This window comes from Notolabrus celidotus, chromosome 19, assembly GCF_009762535.1.
Source record: "Notolabrus celidotus isolate fNotCel1 chromosome 19, fNotCel1.pri, whole genome shotgun sequence".
Classification (NCBI taxonomy): domain Eukaryota; kingdom Metazoa; phylum Chordata; class Actinopteri; order Labriformes; family Labridae; genus Notolabrus; species Notolabrus celidotus.
This window is the reverse complement of record NC_048290.1, coordinates 4,365,451-4,389,033: the sequence shown is the minus strand read 5'-3', so window position 1 is coordinate 4,389,033 and position 23,583 is coordinate 4,365,451. Positions and strand designations below refer to the sequence as shown.

The 23,583-nt window shown below is 40.4% G+C and overlaps 2 protein-coding genes across 4 annotated transcripts in view; one reads left to right on the top strand and one right to left on the bottom strand.

Moving 5' to 3' along the window:
- Nucleotides 1-763: 763 nt before the first annotated feature.
- Nucleotides 764-18,973, bottom strand: sgtb (small glutamine-rich tetratricopeptide repeat (TPR)-containing, beta). Of its 2 annotated transcripts, none has more exons than XM_034709971.1 (12): nucleotides 18,909-18,973; nucleotides 13,297-13,410; nucleotides 12,902-13,005; nucleotides 9,876-9,951; nucleotides 8,879-8,978; nucleotides 7,738-7,842; nucleotides 7,343-7,481; nucleotides 7,174-7,236; nucleotides 3,946-3,983; nucleotides 3,773-3,856; nucleotides 3,384-3,504; nucleotides 764-1,624 (listed from the first exon to the last, which is right to left on the bottom strand). In XM_034709971.1, the coding sequence occupies exons 2-11, from the start codon at nucleotides 13,394-13,396 to the stop codon at nucleotides 3,393-3,395; spliced, it is 921 nt and encodes a 306-aa protein (XP_034565862.1). In that variant the 5' UTR covers nucleotides 13,397-13,410; nucleotides 18,909-18,973; the 3' UTR covers nucleotides 764-1,624; nucleotides 3,384-3,392. The 2 variants fall into 2 exon arrangements, with proteins under 2 accessions (XP_034565862.1, XP_034565863.1); XM_034709972.1 differs by lacking the exon at nucleotides 18,909-18,973 and adding an exon at nucleotides 14,020-14,035.
- Nucleotides 5,204-23,583, top strand: part of nln (neurolysin (metallopeptidase M3 family)) — a 32,925-nt gene continuing 14,545 nt past the window's right edge. Inside the window, exon 1 of one of the 2 annotated variants that reach the window (XM_034709970.1) lies at nucleotides 5,204-5,707. Coding sequence is in view for 1 of the 2 variants with exons in the window: in XM_034709969.1 (XP_034565860.1) it covers nucleotides 22,423-22,457 (35 nt within the window). In the remaining variant the exon portion in view is untranslated. Of the gene's footprint in view, nucleotides 5,708-22,270; nucleotides 22,458-23,583 lie in introns of those variants that run through there. The other variant, XM_034709969.1, reaches the window with a different exon arrangement.

Here is a 23,583-nt window from a genome sequence, read left to right as displayed (position 1 = left end):
TGAAGAATGTCAGCACTCGCAATACAGTTCAAAACTTTTAATTTTAGAATAAAATCCCTCAAATTTCTACAATTAAAAAGTCAGCACCAAGTTTTTTTTTGAGTAGCTTCAAGTGAGCACGCCATTACTGTCTGAACCAGATTAAAATCACAAATAAAATATTCATTTTTTATTTTGAACAGTATTTTTTTTTGTAAGATTTCATAGTGAGTGATTAGCCAAAATTTTATGAAATACGTCCGGTTGAACTTGAATATGATCAAATCATAGACTGTATAAATAATGGACGTAGTATCCGTGACGTCATCCATCTGTTTCTGAAGCACTGTTTTGAGGCCAATCGACGGCAGCCATATTGGAAATGTTGAACTCAACATAACTGGGGGGCTATGAGCCTCCTAGCCAACAGCTACAGTGTTCCCGCCTGTCAATCAAGTCAGCTGTGCCTCTCATTGGAAGACTTGTAATCTAAATATCTTTGAAATTGTCGCGTCATGAAAAAATTCACCCCCCGTACAGTGTGCGCCGATCGAGAAATGAGCTATCCAGACTACACTCGTTTTTTGTACCAGGCTGTAAACATGTTTATTTCTGCTGTAAAGATCGGCTTTTTTGAATTGGTGTGTATGTGGTTTCCGGTACTTCTGGAGCCAGTCTCAAGTGGACACTCAATGAACTGCAGTTTATAACACTTCCGCATGGAAGCTGCTTGGATCAAATATATTTACATAATGACACAAAATCATAAATAGAAGACTGTCTCTTCGTTTCTCAATTTCAAGACATTTATTAACATGTTATAGACAAAACATCGTGCTGTCCTAGCATACCTATTGTTTCCATAAATCATCTGATCTCAAATACCAGATGTAAGAGCATGCAAAAAGAACAATCTGAATACTTTGTTACCAGTTTATGAACAATAAATAGGTTTAAAGGGGGACCTTTATTTTTTTACTAAAGTGCAATAACAACATAATGCAGGCTGCAAACACTGCTATACAATAAACTGTAGTCTTGATTAAAACTGAAGTAGTCCTCGTTTTAAAAGCAGTGAAGAGAGTCCTACTCGTTAATGTGTTTTATCACCCTTACACAAGTGGAGTGAGTCTGTCTACAAAAATAAGAGATGCAGTAGAAACAAGGCAAACCTGATGTCCTATGGAAATTCAATGAGAAAAAAGCTGAAATGTTCCCTGCAATGCTGTAAAAGTACATTCCTCCCAGAACCCTCCATTATTCATCACGACTAGTCAGACGGATCCTTTCCTCGGAATATGAAGCGAGTTGTATGTTCGGCACATAAAAAACACGACAACCTCTGCAGGATGTAGAAGCTGTGACGCCCTCTCAGCCGGCTGAATGCATTCTTGGCTCTTTTTATGTGATTATGTGTTTACAATATGTTTTTTACCCTAAGATGTGTGGGGGATGCTTCATTTTATGGTCCGGTCTCCAGGCCCTCGTCTCTTCTTTGCTGCAGGGCCTTTAGTCACAGTAAAGTGCCTTCACCCCCATCCTTGTCTCTTCAGTCCAGCTCTGCCGGGGATTTGACTTTAAGAAATGGGTGTAGAGATTGTAATCGCGCCGTAATGGTTGCCCTTTCTTGGAAAAAAAAGTGACGCTGCAATGAAAGAAAGTCAGTTTATAACACCAATATATACTTTAAATATACTTTCATCAAAACATATTGTTCTAAGAGGTCCCCAAAACATGTTTTTAAAGTTTATGCTCAAAAAAACACTTTGAAATCAGATTTTGTCTGCCTGTAAACCCCTCTTTTTCAGCCCTGCTCAGAACAGTCTGTTTTCTATGTCTGTGCCTTTAAATGAGAATGAGCTCTCTGACCACGCCCCCTCAGGAAGTGGGTGTGGCCTCGGCTCTCCAGCACGTTGATCTAATGCAGTGGTGTCCAAACTTTTTTCAAAGAGGGCCACATTTGATGTTGTCAGAATACCTCGGGGCCAGTGGATCCTACTGAGACTCAGGAATCCTAAAAGTTATATATGAAATCTCTATTGAATAACAATTATTTTACATTTTTTTCTCAATAAATCAGTAACTAGGAAGTCTTCAGTTCTCTACAAGCCATGTAAACATGGTCAAACTTTATCTTCTTCTGGGGGAGAATGTTTTTCATTCGGGTCGGACAATGTGGGAAAAATATTGTATCATTATTTTCCTATGGCAGGATCACAATCTGGATTTCATCTCACTTCTTTTTCATGTTGTTTTTAAGACTTTTCTGACCAGCAGACAACTTTTTAAGAACAAAATAATTATTTTCCTGCATTCCGAACATTTTTTAAGCACCAGATTTTTCCCTTTTCTGTACAATTTCCTGATTTTGATCTTGTCCTGTGTTCTCTTTTGTGTCTTCTGAACTTTTAGTGTTCATCAAGAACATTTTCACATCATGATAAAAACATTAATTTGTAAAACTGTCAGCTTTAAGAGTTCTTGTGTTTCTTCTTTATTGCCATCTTGCAGAATCCCCAGAGCTTTGGCTTTGGACAGGGAGTCCATATGAAGCTTTTTGAGACGTTTCTGGATTGACTTTAGTTTTGTTTGTGCACTTGAAAGAAACTGCAAATGTACAGATGATTCAGAATGTGATTAATATCTGTGCTATAAATAACACATTTTAAGATGGAAGCTTGGGGCCATAAATAAATGTACCTTGGGCCGCAATTGGCCCCCGGGCCGCACTTTGGACATGCCTGAGCTAATCTTTACATGTTGGCTGAATATACACGGCTGCTCACAGACCCGCGTTACTTCAACCCTCTGAATCTGATCCAGAATCTGATCCTGACGGAGAGACCGCCTGCAGCAGGACCTTTCTGAAGGATTGGTCACAGATTTAGTGTTTCTTGTTGTTTTATTTGTCAGTATGTCGACGTGTGTCTTGGTACACAGCTACGAACATGTAGCTATGTGGCTATGCTAACTAGCACTAGCACTGTAAAATAAAATTCATCCACTAGATCTTCAAAAATCTGCAGACGTGGGGAGTAAAACCGACCTTTGTGTTTATTAAGACAGCCTACAACTAGCATCCCTCCCTTCTAAGCTCCTTGTTAGCACACGTGTGCAGGGAATGAAAAACAGAGGGGTTGAGTTGTATTTTATACAGTCTATGGGAAAAACACTGAACACTGAAACGGCTGGTTTCAGCACACATTTGCAGAAAGGTGGAGAAATCAGAACAGGGGCAGAATGGATTCTTTTCATTTTCAGGGGGTTTGTAGACAGGGACACATATTTCAGGTAGAGAACCATTAAAAAGTCCATTTTGCATGATATGTCACCTTTAAGATCCTACATGGTGAGTGAGGGCTGTGGTTGCAAATCAAAGGATGTGAAGTGTGTTTAAAAAATACCTAAGAAGATCATGAGTGCTCCTCTGCGCTGCCGCTGAACGAGCGGCTCCGGATGTGGTTCCTTAACTGCTCGATCAGCTCGGGGTTCTGCTGCTGGATCTGCTGGGCAAACTGCTGTCCGCTGAAACACACAGGACATAACTCTAAGTCTCTGTAACCATCGTGGTTTGTATCCCTCACCACTAATGTCTTAACAGTAAATATGATATTCACAAGGTAGCTTAAGGTGAGTATTAAGAGTGAAAACATGCAGCAGGAAGCCAGTCATGAGAAACAGATGTCCTTAAAGGAAGCAGCTATGCCCAGGTGTTGAACAGTCTCATTATTTTGAATACATAATCAGTAAATAACGAGCACTCTCCTTTGAGTTTGGAGTTGTGTTTACTTACGCTTCAATCAAACTTGAAATGTCTGACAGTCCTCCCACTCCCGCTGCTGGACCCCCGACAGCGTTCGACATCATTCCTGACATACTGAGCCCACAGTGACACAGTGACAGTGAGTCAGAGCAGGCTTCAAAAACAAACATCCTCATATACAATGAGTTCTTGTCAACACTCACAGCTGTTGTACTTGTTGGTTCTGCATCACGCTGGCAGCCTGTAAACAGAAAACAAGCTCAGTTATTTACCCAGCTGTCTTAGTCATCACCTGGCTGTGCTGAAAATACCTGCTGCTGATTGGTCAAAATGCCATAACGATGGTAATTGATTCTACAGTATATAGCAAGAGGGACACCAGGGACAACATGATCAAACACGCCATATCAAATCAATCCACGGAAAGGAGATGAGACTTCAACCAAATTGAAGAAAACAGACAAGATGCAATCACATAAAGTGTTACAGGACTGTTTGAGTGAGAAGAAAATACAAACATAAAAGTTACAGGAAGAGGACCTTGCACAGGTTAGCTGTTCCTCTTTTGGAGACGCTACTTTCAGCCACTGCGCTCCTAGATGATTGAACAGCCTGCCGGTGGATCTGAGAGGAGCTGCAGATATTCAGACTTTTAAATGTAAACTAAAAATGTATTTATTCAGTCTGGCTTTTATGTAGGGTTTAACAAATGTATTATTTAAATGTTTTTTTTTACTATTTAGTTAATTTTAACTATCTTTTTATTATTATTTATCTACACAATGTAATTACTTTAATTTTTTATATTGATTTTAATGTTGTTTTATTATTTTATTCATGTTAACTATATGGTTTTTATTATTTATCCACTCAATTTTATTAATTTAATGTTTTATATTGATTTTAATGTTGTTTTATCAGTTTATTGTATTATAATTAATCTGTTTTTTATGATTTATCTGCTCAATTTTATTATTTAAATGCTGTTTTATTATTTTTAACTATCTGTTTTTTTATTATTTATCCACTCAATTTTATCACTGTAATGTTTTATATTGATTTTAATGTTTTATTTATTGATTATTATATTAATCAGTTTTTTATTATTTATACACTCAATTGTATTGATAATTTTAGCCTTTATTTTACCTTTTTTATTCATTTATTTTTAATTTTAATATTCCTAATGTTAATTTGATGCTTTAACTTATTCTAATTAATTGTTTTCATTCGTTGTAAGCTATTTGAATTGCATTGTATTTGTATAAAAGGTGCTCTATAAATAAAGCTTGATTGATTGAATTTCTGCATCTTTTAAGAGTGCTAATGGGAAACATTAAAGGGATGTTTCAGATTGGTTTTAATGGGGTTGTTGGCCTATGAGTCACATGTCACTAGTAATTGTTCTAGCAATAAAGGATGCTGGTCGGCTCAACCCCATTCATGAAAAACTGCCCTCAGTTTTTGCACTATTTTCGGGCGCATCACACACGTGCTCCTCCGCCTGCAGCAGCGCACTGATCAGCTGTCCACGTCTGAACACCCAAACTTAATAATGAGTGAATCTGACAGCGCAGATGACATGTCGTTCACCGTGAACGCACGTGGACACCTGTATGAGCCGGAGTGTGTAGGAGGTAAGGGTGATTGAACGCACGTGAGCGTCAATGCTATCTGGAGAGCACGAGAGACCCACGTTACCTGGTGCTGCAGGTGTGTGAACTGCGAGCTAATGCGCACGAGCTGGGAGAACTACTTTTTGTCACTCGTGAGACTTGGTAACAACATCACTTCTGGACTTTAGTGGATTAAGATGAACCTGTAGATTAAACAGGGCTGCAGTGTGCGACCATCACCAACCAGAGTCCAGCTGCTGCAAAGACCAGAAGTCTGTTTCTGACTTTCTCCAGTATTCAGGAGTTAAACCAGAAAACCAGAAACACTGAATGGAAGTGCATCATCACAGTAAGTGTTCGGCTCTTATTGTTTTTTAATGGCATGATGATACAAACCATGGTCCAGAAGATATGTGCACATTATCAAAATACACTGTGTGAGGGGAAGACTGAGCTGAAATAACAAACTCCACACACGTCACTGTGTCTGCTGGGTAATTTGATGCATATGGTGCTTAACTTAATGCAAAACTGAGATGCATAAATGTCTAAATTCACAATATATCAGTGATGTGCATCATAGACCCAAACAAATTCATATAATGTACATTGCAACCAGCCATTCCTTGGTCTGGCCAAATCTCTTGCTTCTTTATTTGTTGTCCATTGTTTCATTTAATTTCTGCACTGTGATATGTGAACGCTGACATGTAGTTTGATTAGGTGTTTTGATTTTTTAATATTCATATGTCTTCTTAGTGACGTTTCTATAAAAGCCATTCATTGGTGTTCACCCAGACCTTTTTGGCTTGGGTCGACCAATCTTTAGGGACTCAAAAATCAGTCATATGTCAGAATTTAAAGCTTCCATGAGAAGTAATTCCTTCTATTTCTTTGCTGATCTTATCCTTTAAAATGCCTTGGTAGTGTTTTCTGGCAAAAACAACAACAATCTCATCTGCTTTCTGTTAACAATCAAATATATTACTCATTGTAAATTTATGCTGTGTTAGAAGTTAGAAAGTCTGTCTTCAGTGTGCTGTCAGTCGTCTGGTCCTCCACCTACCCCCTTGCAGTGATTGCAGGCATTAATATTCACAACAAAGAAACTGTCAGTCTTGGTGCTGAAGGTTTTGTTTGCTTCTGTAGATCACAAAGAGGCATCACGATTAAATTCAGTCTGTTTCATAACCAGATAAAAAGTTCTCACAGAGGCTTTAAAGTACCAACTGAGGGAAAAGTTCCCCTCTTTAAGGCAAACAGCCAATCATAGGTGAGGGTTTTGAGGTGGCACGAGGAGGGCCATTCCTCTGGATCTGCCCGTTTCCACCACACTAAAACATGTTGCTTTATATTTTCTTAGGTACCTTGTGTTTTTTCTTCATATTCTAAAAAGGACAGTTTACACCTCTACTTTGGCATCACTGCACAGGCCTGGATACACACACACACACACACACACACACACACACACACACACACACACACACACAGCTGTCTGAATAAGATGTATTTGGCCATTGTTGGTGCAATAAAATTCTGGCATGCTCGTAGCAGCGTTCCTGTCCTGGCAGACGTTCCCATGTGTCATCGTCTAACAAGTCCGAACTCACTGCGCCGAGACAAGTCCCCTCCGCTCCTCCAGAACTCGGCTGATTAACGGCCTGGATGTCACTCAAGGGACTAATTAGGGAAACTATCTGCTCTAACCTTGCCAGAGACAAAACAAGCATAAGACACCTGTCTGCGGGACAAATGGTGAGTTCAGTGAACAGCAGTCAGGTTTGTTGTGTTCAGAGGGTGTGGGGTTATTACCATGCTGATGAAGGCGGGGTTGTTGATTAAACTCGCCATGTCAAATCCCAATCCTGCAGCGATCTGTAGCACAAAAACAAACTCAAGTAAGAATCACCATGACTCAGTCATACATGGGAACTAAACAGAGCATTTATCATGTTACTTAAAAGCTCCTGTCTTCACTCACCGGGCTGGTTGCCTCTTTCTGTTTCTGCTCTGCGATCTTCAGGTTGGATTTGTACGTGTCGTTCTCGGGGTCTAACACCAGCGCTTTCTTGAAGTAGGTAATTGCCTCTGGATACTTGCTCATGGCGGTCAAAGCCAAACTGGAGACACAAATTAAAGGCCCAGACGTTATTTCAGACAGACTTCGAAATACAACAGAGCAGGGATTAAAACAAACAGCATTAGCCTGGTTTGGGGGACTGGAGATGAAGTTGTGTGTTTATTTTCCTGCTTTTTATTTTAAGATCCCAGTTCTTCACACATACTGTTGTTAGTTGTCTTTTGTGGTAATCTGTATGCAAACATCAATACAGGACAAATTAGATCACATGAAAGGATTACTTTGGTCTCACTCACCCCATCCTCCCGTACGCTTTGCTGTAGGTTGGATCTATCCCAATGGCTCTCTCGCAGTCACCAGTTGCTTCTGTATAATTCCCCAGTTTACTGTGAGCTGCAGCCCTGCAGTGTTTTACACCCAGACATGTTTCATTATTTATTCACACAACGACAGTTAATCTACATGCATGACTCTGTCACAAAATCTGCCTTTCCTCAAGAGTTACAGAGTTAACGCTCCTATGAGGCACTTTGGCGCCCCCTGTGGTCATCAGTGATACGTCCGGTACATGTGTTAGTTGTGTTTCCTGCCACTAAAATTTGATCCTTTCTCCTTTTCACTTCCAAATGCATCATCCATCTTTAATTTTTGCTGTTTATACAGCACATCGTCGATCCACTCATCTGCCACCTACCCTGCTGCAGCAGTTAAAGCCATACAAATGTGACTATAAGCTAAGGGTGGGCAACGATTTTCAAATATTCTAATATTCATTCACTTTGTAAAAATGGAAGAGTTACTTTGAATATTTTCTCATTTTAAAAGTATAATTTTTCATCATTTTTACCGGTGCCTTTACGGTATTCCCACCAGACGGTGGCTATAGAGCGTCTTAAAGCTGTTTGCTAACTGCATTAAGAAACAGAAGAAGAAGAATGCTAACTGCATTAAATAGCAAAAGAAGAAGAAAACATTAGCGACAGTCATACAGAGACATAAGCATCGATTTGAGTCACTTTCGTACCATCTTAAAACTCCTCACTGGAGCTTTAATTGTGTTAGGATACATTGTTTACATCTCTTCTTTCTCCTCACTTAAGAGAGGAAGTACAGGGAAATAGAGCAAACAGCACAGCAGGGGACTCTCCACATACTCGTGTCTTTGCTTCTTCTTTCTTTTGATGTATAGAGTAAGATGGAAAGTGAGAGCTAGCATGGACGGGGGTGGATCTGGGATGCTGAAGCTAACTGTTGAGCCTAACTTGATGAAACAGGGATGAAAGGAAGAGCCTGAGTGATAACTGTGGTGATGTATTGGCTCTCTCTATCCCAATTTATCCTTATCTTTGGGTTGTCGGGGACATAAGAGGTCATGTGGTGGAATATGTAAGTTACCAGGATGAGAGTGTAAGGAGATGAGCATGCTGTAGTAAATACCTGTTGCAGTAGTACACAGCATTTCTCAGGTCCAGATCGATGGCCTTTGTGTAACACTCCACTGCACATCTGTAGTTCTCCTCCTTCATGTGGTTGTTCCCTGAAATTAAAACGTTTGAGGACACACATTAAAGAACGCTGAGTCAAAGCTGTTTTCACTTTTTATCATCACAAGAAAATCCTTCAAAACAGTTCAATTCTTGGCAGATATATACCAGTAAATCTGGATTTATCTGACATCACCAGTAAGCCATAATCAAGGCCACAGTGCAAGATATCTGTGCTGACCTTAAAGCATCAGAATACAGGATTTCATGTTTAAATTGAAGCATTATTGCTGTTTTTTTTACATCTATAGGAGGAAGAGAAGATGAATGTGGCCGTTTTGCACTTTCATTTTTTACCAGGCCCTCACTTTCATCTTCGAAACCCTCAGAGATCAATACAGTACTTTTGCCAGGGGCTGAAAATAGAGCTATTAATAAATAAGTCATCCTCAAGGTGGAAGGAGCTGCAGAGCTCCAAGATGTTCCTCTTTAATGCTCCTCTGGGCTTCTCTGTTTTTGGGATCATGTGATTTAATGTGAAACACAAGGTTTCCCTGCTGGTGAGTCCTGCAGCGTTCAACAGATAGATCAGAAGTTCTGCACCTCAAAACTTCCTTTATCAGCTGTTCTACTATAAGAAACCTCTGTTTTTTAAAGGTTTATGTTACTTATATGGTGCATAATGTTGAGGTGATAAAAAGTGACCAGTGCCTGAAGTCTGGGATTTGCAGTCTGAGCACAATCCTTTCAAAATAAGAGCACATGTGAAGCTCATTTACTCTGTTTTAAGGCTTTATCTTCTATTTTGCTTCTCTTCCATCCTAGAAGTTCCCTGACATAGTGCATTTTTTTCATGAAGAGACCAGACAGCTAACAATCTGCAACCAGGAGATGCTGTTAAGGTGTCAGTTGTAATGAAATTGGTGTTAAAATCAGAGTTTACACCTCACCTTCATTCTTTAGCTGCTCCGCTCGCTCTATGTCCTCTGGAGACGGAGAAGTCTCTGGTACGGTGAGGTTGTCATTCTAAGGAAAGTCAAAGAGAAACAGTCGCATGATGATTTACCTTCATGTGAACTTCTCTTTCATCAAACTGTGACTGTACCGTACGCAGAAGGGTGTCACTGTGGTGGCGTGAGAATAACAGGTGTAACTAATGTCATTAAGGAGGGATTTATTCTCCATCAGCTTGCCAATAACCGCTGCCAGTGAGGCAGCATGTGCTGGCAAACTTTGTTGGAGTGAAGCCAGAATCAAAATGTCTGCTGTGAGGAAGGTTTATAGTGTTGTCTGAGGATAATGTAACATGCATCAAACTACTGTAGCTTCAAACACTATTCATTCTGGATAATAGCTCCTGACTTTTCAGATGGATGCCAACATTTATTTTATAGGGGTACTGATATGCAGAAGATCTGAGCTCTAGTGAAAGTAGACCTTGACTTCTTGTACCAACATGCATCCATACATCCTTTATCTGTACCACTCATCCCATTCAGGGCTTGCTGGAGGCTATCCTAGCTGTCATTGGGCGAGAGGCAGGCTGCACCCTGGACACGTTGCCAGCCTAACAGAGACAAACAACCCTTCATGCACACTCACATTTTAGAGGAATTCAGAGTGACCAAATAATCTAGAGGGCATGTTTTTGGAGGATAAAAGGAGCCAGGGCACGCAGAGAGAACCCATGTGCATGCATGGCCAGGGTTTGGACCAGGACCCTGCTTGCTGTGAAGCAATAGTGCCAACCCCTGCACCTCTATGCAGCCCCTTTGTGTCAATACGGCGATACATAATTAAAGCTCCTGCGAGGATTTTTTTAGCTGGCTTTGAAACAGACTGAAATTAATACTGATTCCTCTTTATGGCCTAAAAAAGCAAACAAGACCATCGGTATAAAGATTGATTCTTTTTATATGATGGTCAGAAGTCTGAAGTCATCGCCAGGGGGTAGGTGTCAAATAAAGTGATTAACAGCACGCTATTTTTCAACAGCAAATCAATCAATCAATCTGTATTTATATAGCACAAAATGACAACTTAGTTATCTGAAGACTCTTTCCAAACAGAGCAGGTCTAGACCGTACTCTGTTCTATTATTAACAAAGACCCAACATCAAAACAGGATAAGATCCAGTCCCATCTGACAGACAGGACTCAGTCTGACCTCCTCCTAATCCATCATGAGCAGAGCACTTTGCAGCATTTAGCAAGTTACAGTGGCAAGGACAAACTTCCTTTAACAGGCAGAAACCTCCAGCAGGACCAGACTCATGTTAGACACACATCTGCTGAGACCGTGTTGGAGAGAGGGATAGAGGGAGATGAAGAGAGAGAGAGAGGCAGGACTGAGTCTGATCTCATCTTAATCCACCATGAGCAGAGCACTTTGCAGCATTTAGCAAGTTACAGTGGCAAGGACAAACTTCCTTTAACAGGCAGAAACCTCCAGCAGGACCAGACTCATGTTAGACACACATCTGCTGAGACCGTGTTGGAGAGAGGGATAGAGGGAGATGAAGAGAGAGAGAGACGATAGTGGTGAGACGGATAGTAGTAGTTGTAGCAGCTGGAGTCTGGACCATCCACAGCAGTATGCCAGAGCAAACCTATGAGACAAGGGAGCTCATGGACTCCAGAAAGGTCTATGGTTAGGAACTTTAATGGGACAGGAAGAGTTAAAGTAAGTGGGATACAGAGAGAGGGGAGAGAGAGGGATAGACAGGATCCCATATTACAGACGGGACTCAGTCTGATCTCATCTTAATCCACCATGAGCAGAGCACTTTGCAGCATTTAGCAAGTTACAGTGGCAAGGACTAACTTCCTTACACAGGCAGAAACCTCCAGCAGGACCAGACTCATGTTAGACACACATCTGCTGAGACCTTAAGCAAAGAGCAAAGATTCTCAATGAGGGAAACTTTGAAATGTCAAAGAAGGCAGAGTGAGGTTTTGTCAGAAAACACTTCGCACAAGGAAAGGACAAAATCAACCCAAACTTCCTCACTGGAGCTTTAAAGATGACGTAATGCATGAGCTCAGCTGTGATCCTCTGCTACACGTGCTGCAGACACTGCTGAGAGTCTCGTTAATAATGCAGTCAGAGCGACTTTTGCAGGACTAACTCTGTAATAACAGCATTTCTAAATCACACTGCTTTCTGCCTTGTATATGCAAAGAGCCCAAAAAATGTAGCATTAAATTAGTGCAGAAAATATATACACAGAAATGTTTATAATGGAATAAAATCCATATTTAAAGCAGTGCTTCCCAATGTTTTTCTGCAGGGCTCAGACACATCAATATTCATTAACCACACTATCAGACTCGCCCTTAATTAACAGAGCCGAGCAGATGTCCCATGTTTTGTTATTAATCTGCTCCTCAATACTTTTTGACGTCATAAAAGCACCCAGCAATGGTTACATTTGAGACAGAGAGACAGCCTTCAGCTCGCCGTATTGACTCCTCAGCTTTTAGGTTGCAGCTTCCCACACTGAGCGGCTCCGTCACTGCTTTAAGAGAGGGGCGAGCCGAGCCTCTGATGGCACAGATGCAGCTTTTGTTAAAGCCACTCTCGGGCACAACAAATGACTTCTTCACTTTCTCTCTGAAGAAATCAACGCGGCTTCTCTGCGTGCTGCGAGATGTGACGTCTCCAAATGCTTGTCTCCACTTGCTTGGCTTCATGCTGTTAGAAGCTAATCAAGAAGCAGAGCACACAGTGTGGGTCTCTCTTCATTACCCATCAGTGTACAGGTGACGCTGAGGTGAAATGACTCATCAGATTTTCTTGTCTTTGTTTTTGTAGTTGTGTTTACCTCGCAGTCCTTTCACATAATTAGCCATGCTTCGTCAGCAGTGCAGAGAAGTGTGCATGGTTTCATCTCCCCTCACTGCATGCATTGTCATAACACCAAGTCTGGGTCTGCCCTAATTTGTGAATGACTGCTTTAAAGAATGGATCACCCACCTTCAGCAGGGAGTTGAGGAATATCTCCGTCAGGGGTTGTGGTACGGCAAGATGGCAGTCACTTGAACTGATCTTAAAGGTCGTCTCCAAACACTGAATCGCAACTGTGGAGACAGAATGATAAGCGAGGGGTTTATAACATTTAATATAACAGCTATTGTGGTGAGTCAGAACTTGGCTGCACATCCAGAGTGAGAAACGTTCACTGTCTCATCTTTCATATTCAATTAAACGCCCGTCTGCACAAACTGCACACAGCATCATTATTATCTTTTAATGATTGAACCCTCCTCCTAAGAACAGGGCAGTGACCAGGAACATGTAGTATTAGTCTGAAATGTACAGGATAAAAGTGAGTGTTTTTAAAAATGTAAGTGCCCGGTGTGTTGGCCTACCTTCGAGGCTCTCCTGCTCATCAGAATTCAGAGCACCGCAATGTGTTTGATCTCGTAGGAACTGCACAATAGAGAATGCCAGGCGCTTCTCCACTGCCATTTTTTACCTCGAAACTGCCGGACACAGGGAGAGAGGAGCCCACACACCGGTGAATGTACAGCAGACACATGCAGCACCAATACAGAGCAAATGCATGACACACAGTGATGTTTTTGTGAATGTTAACACTTCATCTTAAAATGTTGTGTCTGCAGAACGTCACTGTAAGAAATACAGCATCCAGCTGTTTTTATTAAAGTGAGGGTCAGATGAAAACATCTACAAGTTACTGCAAAATACAACAGTTAACTAACGCTCTCAGCTCTCTGAAAAATCACTAAAACAAACTCTTCTTTCCACCTTTTGGAAGTGAATATTATTATTATTAAGAATTAATACAATACTATAAGATAAGGTGTAACACGATAAAACATGATACATTATTACCCGGCTTTCATGCTGATCTTTCGGCTGTGTAAGATGCTTGATTCTGTTTGGTCAAAACCCCTTGACAACCCCTTTACAACAGTTATTAACTTTCACTAACATGAGCAACACCAGAGGCAAACTGATCACAAGTCCTGTCAAATCAATCCGCAGAAGAGATCCATTAAGGTAAGATACAGTGCAATACAAAATGATACGAAATTTCAATATTTGGACCAAGACATACACTATATTACCAAAAGTATTCGCTCACCCATCCAAATGATCAGAATCAGGTGTCCTAATCACTTGGCCTGGACACAGGTGTATAAAATCAAGCACCTAGGCATGCAGACTGTTTTTACAAACATTTGTGAAAGAATGGGTCGCTCTCAGGAGCTCAGTGAGTTCCAGCGTGGAACTGTCATAGGATGCCACCTGTGCAACAAATCCAGTCGTGAAATTTCCTCGTTCGTAAATATTCCACAGTCAACTGTCAGCTTTATTATAAGAAAATGGAAGAGTTTGGGAACAACAGCAACTCAGCCACGAAGTGGTAGGCCATGTAAATTGACGGAGAGGGGTCAGCGGATGCTGAGGCGCATAGTGCAAAGAGGTCGCCGACTTTCTGCACAGTCAGTTGCTACAGAGCTCCAAACTTCATGTGGGCTTCAGATTAGCCCAAGTACAGTACGCAGAGAGCTTCATGGAATGGGTTTCCATGGCCGAGCAGCTGCATCCAAGCCATACATCACCAAGTGCAATGCAAAGCATCGGATGCAGTGGTGTAAAGCACGCCACCACTGGACCATAGAGCAGTGGAGACGCGTTCTCTGGAGTGATGAATCACGCTTTTCCATCTGGCAATCTGATGGACGAGTCTGGGTTTGGAGGTTGCCAGGAGAACGGTACATTTCGAACTGCATTGTGCCAAGTGTGAAATTTGGTGGAGGAGGAATTATGGTGTGGGGTTGTTTTTCAGGAGCTGGGCTTGGCCCCTTAATTCCAGTGAAAGGAACTTTGAATGCCTCAGGATACCAAACCATTTTGGACAATTCCATTCTCCCAACCTTGTGGGAACAGTTTGGAGCGGGCCCCTTCCTCTTCCAACATGACTGTGCACCAGTGCACACAGCAAGGTCCATAAAGACATGGATGACAGAGTCTGGTGTGGATGAACTTGACTGGCCTGCACAGAGTCCTGACCTGAACCCGATAGAACACCTTTGGGATGAATTAGAGCGGAGACTGAGAGCCAGGCCCTCTCGACCAACATCAGTGTGTGACCTCACCAATGCGCTTTTGAAAGAATGGTCAAAGATTCCTATAAACACACTCCTCAACCTTGTGGACAGCCTTCCCAGAAGAGTTGAAGCTGTAATAGCTGCAAAAGGTGGACCGACATCATGTTGAACCCTATGGGTTAGGAATGGGATGGCACTTAAGTTCATATGTGAGTCAAGGCAGGTGAGCGAATACTTTTGGTAATATATGTTAATTGTACCACATGAGTCAGGACAATGATGTTGCTGTATTGATGTTTTGTCCCACGCCTACATGCTGTTACAGGATAGACAAACACGGCTGTTTTGGCTTTAATGAGTGGTTTCCTTTAGAGCTACACACTACAGTTCTTTCAAAAACAATAAGAAATGTCAAATTTGAATAATTTAAAACTCACTTTCCATGTAAGAGCTTGCAAATATGACTTTAAGACCACTGGGTCATGAAGCAACATGACAATTTTTGCAACTGACTGCCTGTTTTGTTTTTCTGTGAGCTTGAACATTGTCTCTGGTTTAGATCACATGCTCGATCTGGACTACATAACTGAATTGCAGCTCATCTGGTGACACTGGTCTTGAATTAAAGTACTGCAGAAGGCAGAAGGTCACTGTGAGTTAACAATACATGATTATTTTCTCAGCATACAGTAATCATCCACACTCATCATGACCCAGCCATTATTTTCAAGGAGGCAGGAGGACTCCATACTTCTGGTAATCAAGCATCTGAACACTGAGCCCAAGTACTTCTCTACAACATGAAATATTAATGAGTAAATAAACATCAAAGGTAACAAAACACAACATTTTTAATATTTATGATGAGTTAAACAGACAAAAACCTTGCTAATCTCCCTCTTTAGGCATGTGTGGACTTTCTAAGTGATCCAATGTTGACAGTAAACAGTGTTTATGATGATTTTCATTACTCAACATGGAAGCCAATTAAAAATGAATGAGTTTAATAGCATTTAATTTGTATTATTTCTCATTATTGTGTCAAAGTTGATGTTTTTTTTTACATTAACTTGTAATAATAAGCCAATAGTAGACAGATGGTTTGTTACATGTTGTGATATCTCTACTGTCAGTGTGGACTGTAGACCTCTGACATAAATCAGGGAGATAAATCCTTGTATATTATTTTACAGGGATGGATAATGAACTGCCAGGAGTCATAGGTTTCCAGCATGTCTAAGCATTTTTAGTGAGTCAGTATGTTTCTGAAGGAATTTCACACATGACACGAAGAAAACAAAACAAAGTTATACGATACGATACAATGCGATACAATCCGATCCAGTACGATAGGATACGATACAAAACAAAGTTATACGACATGATACAAAACAAAGTTATACGACATGATACAAAACAAAGTTATACGATCCGATCTGAAAGTCTTCTAACACAATTAAGTTCAGGGAACTAAATCCTTGTATATTATTTTACAGGGCTGTATAATAAACTGCCAGGAGTCATAGATTTCCAGCATGTCTTAGCATTTTTAGTGAGTCGGTATGTCATGAATCTAAAGGAATTTGCACACACGACACGAAAAAAACAAAAGTTATACGATAGGATCCGATACAATACGATACAAAACCAAGATATACGATACGATCAGATCCGATACGGTACGATGTGATACAAAACAAAGTTATACGATCCAATACGGTACGATACGATACAAAACAAGGTTATACAATATGATACAAAACAAAGTTGTACGATCGGATACGGTACGATACGATACAAAACAAAGTTGTACGATCGGATACGGTACGATACGATACAAGGTTATATGATCCGATACGATATGATACGATACAAAACAAAGTTGTACGATACGATACGGTACGATCCGATACAAAACAAAGTTGTACGATACGATACGGTACGATCCGATACAAAACAAAGTTGTACGATCCGATACGGTACGATCCGATACAAAACAAAGTTGTACGATCGGATACGGTACGATACGATACAAAACAAGGTTACAGATCCAATACGGTACGATACAATACAAAACAAGGTTATACGATCCGATACGGTACGATCCGATACAAAACAAAGTTGTACGATCCGATACGGTACGATCCGATACAAAACAAAGTTGTACGATCCAATACGGTACGATGCGATACAAAACAAAGTTGTACGATCCAATACGGTACGATACGATACAAGGTTATATGATCCGATACGATATGATACGATACAAAACAAAGTTGTACGATGCAATACGGTACGATACGATACAAAACAAAGTTGTACGATACGATACGGTACGATCCGATACAAAACAAAGTTGTACGATCCGATACGGTACGATCCGATACAAAACAAAGTTGTACGATCCAATACGGTACGATACGATACAAGGTTATATGATCCGATACGATATGATACGATACAAAACAAAGTTGTACGATACGATACGGTACGATACGATACAAAACAAAGTTGTACCATCCAATACGGTACGATATGATACAAAACAAAGTTATACGATCCAATACGGTACGATACAATACAAAACAAGGTTATACGATCCGATAGAGTACGATACGATACAAAACAAGGTTACAGATCCAATACGGTACGATACGATAAAAAACAAAGTTGTACGATCCAATACGGTACGATACAATACAAAACAAGGTTACAGATCCAATACGGTACGATACGATAAAAAACAAAGTTGTACGATCCAATACGGTACGATACGATACAAAACAAGGTTATACAATCCATTACGGTACGATATGATACAAAACAAGGTTATACAATCCATTACGGTACGATATGATACAAAACAAGGTTATACGATCCATTACGGTATGATACCATACAAAACCTCTGACCTCCGACATAAATCAGGGAACTAAATCCTTGTATATTATTTTACAGGGCTGTATAATAAACTGCAAGGAGTCATAGATTTCCAGCATGTCTAAGTGTTTTTGTTGAGTCTGTATATCATGTTTGTGAAGGAATTTTCACACATGTATCTAATGTAGCTCATATAGATGGGCCCTTTGCTAACACAGCACACAACCTGAATAAGTCTAATAACAGCCGGTTGTTTCCCCAGAGTCAGATTCATCCAGCAGAGTTATCATTTATTTTAACAGCAGCTACAAAAATTAAGGATGCTGATGCTGCGTTTGGGTCCTGTTTCCAAGACAACACAAAGGAGGATGAAAGCAAACCTCATTCTTCCTCATGACACCAACATTGTTTGCAGTTACAAACACATGAAGCACACAGAGGAGCAGCAGCAGCAGCAGCAGGGTGCAGAGGAGGCCACTGTTTACTGTCATTTCACCCTCAGGGAGGGAGGAATGTTTACAGGTGCAAACACTGCCTCATATTTCCATCACGTGCCCAAGCCAGTCGCTGTTATGTTCCTTATGGTCTGGCTGGCAGTCAGCCTCTCCTCCTCCCAGTGTGTGTGTGTGTGTGTGTGTGTGTGTGTGTGTGTGTGCATGTGTGTGTGTGTGCGTGTGTGTGTGTTGACACATGCAGTGATGCAGAAGCTGTGATGTAATACCATAACGGTGCACGAGAGGTGTTTGTATCCATTAAACAGACTGTTATTATAAAGCATTGCTCTGCAGATCACTCAGCTGATGACACTGAGAGGAAGTGCGCGTTCTAGAAACACATCCAAGCTAACCGTCCCGACAACAGGGCTCGCGCAGTGTGCAGCTCGAGGTGATGAAAACAATCACAGCGAGGAGATGAAAGATGGGTCAGCTTCAGATCCCCCCGAACACCCCGAAGATCATTTATAAATAACAGAGATTCAAAGGGAGATATTCGGTGTCCCCCATCCTCCCCCGCCCACCTACCTGAGCTCTTATCCAGCTGTCTGCTGCCTGCTACCGCGTCATGAGGATTTCTGGAAGATTGATACAACGCAGCTTCATTCACTGCGCATGCGCTGATCATGTGCACTTCGTGAACGATCCAGGGAAAAGAAACAGCATCTTTATTAAAGCTGGGGTTGGTACTCAGATTTAGATACATTTTTTTATACTGGCTAAAATGATCTTTATGTCCTGATGGCAATCAATACATAATGATTTTTTAACAATATCTTTATTGACTTTTCCATGTACAATGTGCCTTACACAGACATAAATATTACATTAACATTTTGTACAATACAAAAGTCATTTTTTGTATTTTCTCACAAACAAACAAACAAACAAAACACCCCGTCCCACCCACATTCATCTCTCTCTCAAAGTGTGTTAAACACACAAGACAGAATCTCCATTACATTTAAAGGTACCTTGAATAAAGTAAAAAATACATCCACATATGCAAAAAAATTAAGTTACACCGGTTCTCAGTGTCTTCGTCTTTTTTTCTGGGATATACCACAAGTCCATATAAGTATCTCAGTCTTGGTTTTCAGCCTGTAAAAGCCCTCCTATATCTCCACTCTTAATATAATCATTAAATGGTTTCCAGATTCCCTCATAAACAGTTAATTTGTTCTTAAGATAAGATAAGATAAGATATTACTTTATTGATCCCCCGGGGGGGAAATTCAGTTGTTACAGCAACCCAGACATAAGTACAATCAAGAAAGAAGTTTCAATAAGTACAAAATAAGATTAAAAAAAAATAAGTACAAAATAAAAATAAAAAATAAAACAAAAAAATAAAACAAAATAACATAAAAATAAATTAAAAAAATAAAAATAAAATAAAAATAAGTAAAATAAAATAGATAAATAAAGCTAGAATACAATTTAGATATATACAATGTTACAAATGGAATTTAAATTAAATAGCAGCAATTACAGGCAGTATTAATTAGTAATTAATAAGGTATATGTTATTCTCTCCATTGACATACATTGTGCCATATTTCTAATCCAAGCTCAATACATAATGTTAGAGCTGGGCGATATTGAAAATTATGTTATCATGATAAAATATTTCAAAATATATCAGTCGATATCGAGAATTATCACGATAAATATGAAAACATTATTTCATTTAAATCTAAAGGCAAATTTTGGGTCCGTTTCAGCTGTGTTTACATTTGGCTCCAAATGTATTTAAGCCCCGCCTACCTCTCACCCTGCAACATGATTGGCTGTTTAGTGCTGTCTTCTTCTTCTGTGTAATGTTGGGTGGCAACCAATCAGAAACCTCCGGTCTCAAACGATGAAGCCCATGCGGAAATGTTATAAACTGCAATACATCGAGAATCCGCTTGAGGCTGGCTGCAGAAACACCGGGAACCACATAGACATGAATTGGAAAAAGACGATCTTTGCAGCAGAAATAAACATGTTTACAGCCTGGTTCAAAAAACGGCTTGGCTGTACGAAGCTAATCTCTCTAATGTCACACACTGTACGGGGGTGAATTTTTTTCTAACGCGACGGTTCAGAAGATATTAAGATTGGGAGTTTTTGCCCAAATAAGGACATGACTGATGTGACTCCTGGTCGGGAACACATAGCTGTTGGCTAGGAGGCTCACACTACGTCACACTCTGCCTGGTTGAGTTCCACATTTCCAATATGGCTGCCGCCGTCAATTGGCTTCAAAACAGCTCTCAGGAACAGATGGGTGACGTCACGGATACTACGTCCATATTTTATACAGTCTATGGTGGCAACTAGTGTTTAAGGCTCATTACGCCTCCCTTTCCAGTGGTTGGGGGATGTAATTACAGGTTTATTTATATAGAATTTTATCGAACATTTTTATATTTATATTGAGAAAACCTATATCATGATAATTATCATTATGAAATTATCACTCAGCTGGCTTAGACGGAGTCCTGAAGAAATGCTACATTCAAATTCATGCTAGTTTTCCGTGACTACCAACCCCAGCTTTAAGTACAAGAGGGTAGCAGGGTCACATCTTGGGGCCAATTGATTTTTCTTTTCTCTTTCCAATTCAGCTCCTTGTGCTGGCTTAAGCAGAATGACGTATTTGCATCAATATTGCAAACTAAAACAAGGTGTTATAAAAGGGTGGTGTGAATTTCATGTAGATATAGATTATCATGCAGGGATATCTCACTTTACCAACAACTTTGAGGGACAACTAGGGATTAATATCAAAGGGAAAGAAGTCATGTCAAAGTTTTGAGCAGAGCTAACTTTAAAAAAATCTATTACATCAGGAATTTTAAATCAAGTTTATCTGCTGTATTGGGTTGTGGCATCACTTATTACATAAATTACTAAGTGGTGTTTTATTTGAATCAGATAACTTAGAAATTAATGTGTTGGGAATTAATTAATTAGCATTTTTGGTAATTTTAGCACCTGAATTTTTAATTGAATTGGTTTCCATAAAAAGCCTTCATGAAACGGCAATTGGGGATGAGAGCTACCTCGCCCGGAGAAGGAGACCGGGGCACCCCCCTGGAGCCAGACCCGGGGGGGGAGCTGGATGGCGAGCGTCTGGTGGCCGGGCTCTTGCCCATGAAGCCCGGTCGGGCTCAGCTCGAAAAAATAACACCACTCGCAGGGGTAGGCATGGGGGTTGGGTGCGTAGGAGGCCGGGTGGCGGTCCGGGCGGGAGGCCTGGGCGTGCTGATCCCCGGTGGCATAGACTGGCTGTTTGGACGTGGAACGTTATCGGGCATCTGATAAGGATGCCTCCCGGACGCCTCCCTTTAGCGGGGCACGTCCAACTGGGAGAAGGCCCCGGGGTAGACCCAGAACGTGGTGGAGGGATTATATCTCCCGCCTGGTCTGGGAACGCCTCGGGATTCCCCAGGAGGAGCTGGAAAGTGTCGCCGGGGAGAGGGATGTCTGGGTCAATTTGCTTGGACTGCTACCCCCGCGACCCGACCCCGGATAAGCGGAAGAAAATGGATGGAAATGGATGGATGGTTTACATAATATTGCATATTTCTGTCTTGTACAATGCTTGAAAATAAGAAAAATATATATCATTACAGATATGTTACAATATTTGATAATATCTAATTAAAGTAAAACATTTGTGGATATGTAAAACTCAGTATAAATGTGATAAAATGATCACACTTATATGTGTACTCAGAATAAATATAGGTCAAGAAACTGAAAAATGTAACTGAAAAATATAAGCTGTTTGAGAGCCGGACAAAAAGAACCGACTCTCATTGCATAGTCGAGCCAAAAGACCCGGCTCACGCAAGAGAGTCGAACTTCCCATCCCTGGCCTGTAAGTTCACGGCGGAAATAAGGAGGAGAAACATTTTCCACATGTGAGAGAGGAGAGGGAGCTTCTTCATCTGTGTTCTTCCTGCTACTGCTGCTGCTGCTGAGACTGAGCGACAGTAAGAGGAGGAGTTCAGTGCTTGTAGCTCGGATTGAAGCGCATGAATCCTCCGGCATGTGTGCGTTAAGAGTCTGCCGAACAGTGTGCAGGTATGCTTTGTGTTTACACCGCCTGCTCGCTGCCATATTGAGTGTGTATCTAACCTCTGTGCAACTCATTTCTTAAATGTTACAGTCAACCTCTAATTCATGCAATGCATTTTCATTCCCACGATGTCATGTTATAAATTAAACTGATATGTAATAGTTGTTTCTGAGCTGTTAGAAATAGCTGAGCCGGTTGAAAGTGTTTTTGGCTCAGCCTTGGAATTATCCAACGCCTTTACTATATGGACTTATTCTGACAATCTTCCTCTCCATGTCCTGCTGTGAAACTGGACACTGAGTGGACATGGAAAAGGTCTCCACTGAGCACGGAAGATATGCAAAGCATGCCTCTAATGCGACGTTGAAGAATTTATTGCCTGCATTGCTGCCACCTGTTTCTGAGCTCCTGAGCTCCTGAGCTCCATCCTGCAGCTTTACTGTGAAGTGTTACACTCTCTGAAGGAGGTCAGGTGCATAACAAAAGAGGAGGACTTTATTTTTCTATTTCTTATTTTTTGAGAGTAAAGTTGAAATATTGTATTCACTCTTACTCCTAAATTAGTGGTAGACTTTACTAAACACAAATCAAGGAGCTAGTTTTTAAAGTAGGCTGTGTACGGAAGCTCAAAGTGGACAAACATTCATTTATTTTACTGACTCTGATTTCAGTTGTTTCTTTGAGACCTTAATTCAACTTCAGATGATCAGAACTTGTACTCAAACTCCTTTAACTTCCCTTATTATTAATAATAATGATAATAATAATACATTTTATTTTTAAAAGCGCTTTAAAAGATTCTCCAAGACACTTTACAAGAAAATAAATTATACAATAGAAAAGCAAAGGAAAGCAAGGCAGCAAAATAAAACAAAACAAGAAAAAATAAAACAAAACAAAACAAAAAAGCAATCAGAATCAGAATCAGAATCAGCTTTATTCGCCAGGTATGCTTGAACACACAAGGAATTTGACTTTAGTAAACTGTGCTCTCTTTGTACAAGGCATAAGAATAGGAATAAGAATAAGAACTACAATAAAAAATAAAATAAAAATATAATAACAATAACCTTAGCTATAAATACAAAGAAACAACAAATAGGCTTGACTAATATGTACAGGCTAAAATAA

What these genes read in the sequence shown, in the direction of transcription:
- sgtb (XM_034709971.1), bottom strand. Translation starts at nt 13,396, where the DNA reads ATGGCAGTGGAGAAGCGCCTGGCATTCTCTATTGTGCAGTTCCTACGA. An exon ending in AAAGCGTACGGGAGGATGGG is followed by an intron (nt 7,482 to 7,737) that starts GTGAGTGAGACC and finishes TTGTGTCTCCAG; the next exon opens with TTTGGCTTTGACCGCCATGA. An exon ending in ACCCCGCCTTCATCAGCATG is followed by an intron (nt 3,984 to 7,173) that starts GTAATAACCCCA and finishes TTCTGTTTACAG; the next exon opens with GCTGCCAGCGTGATGCAGAA.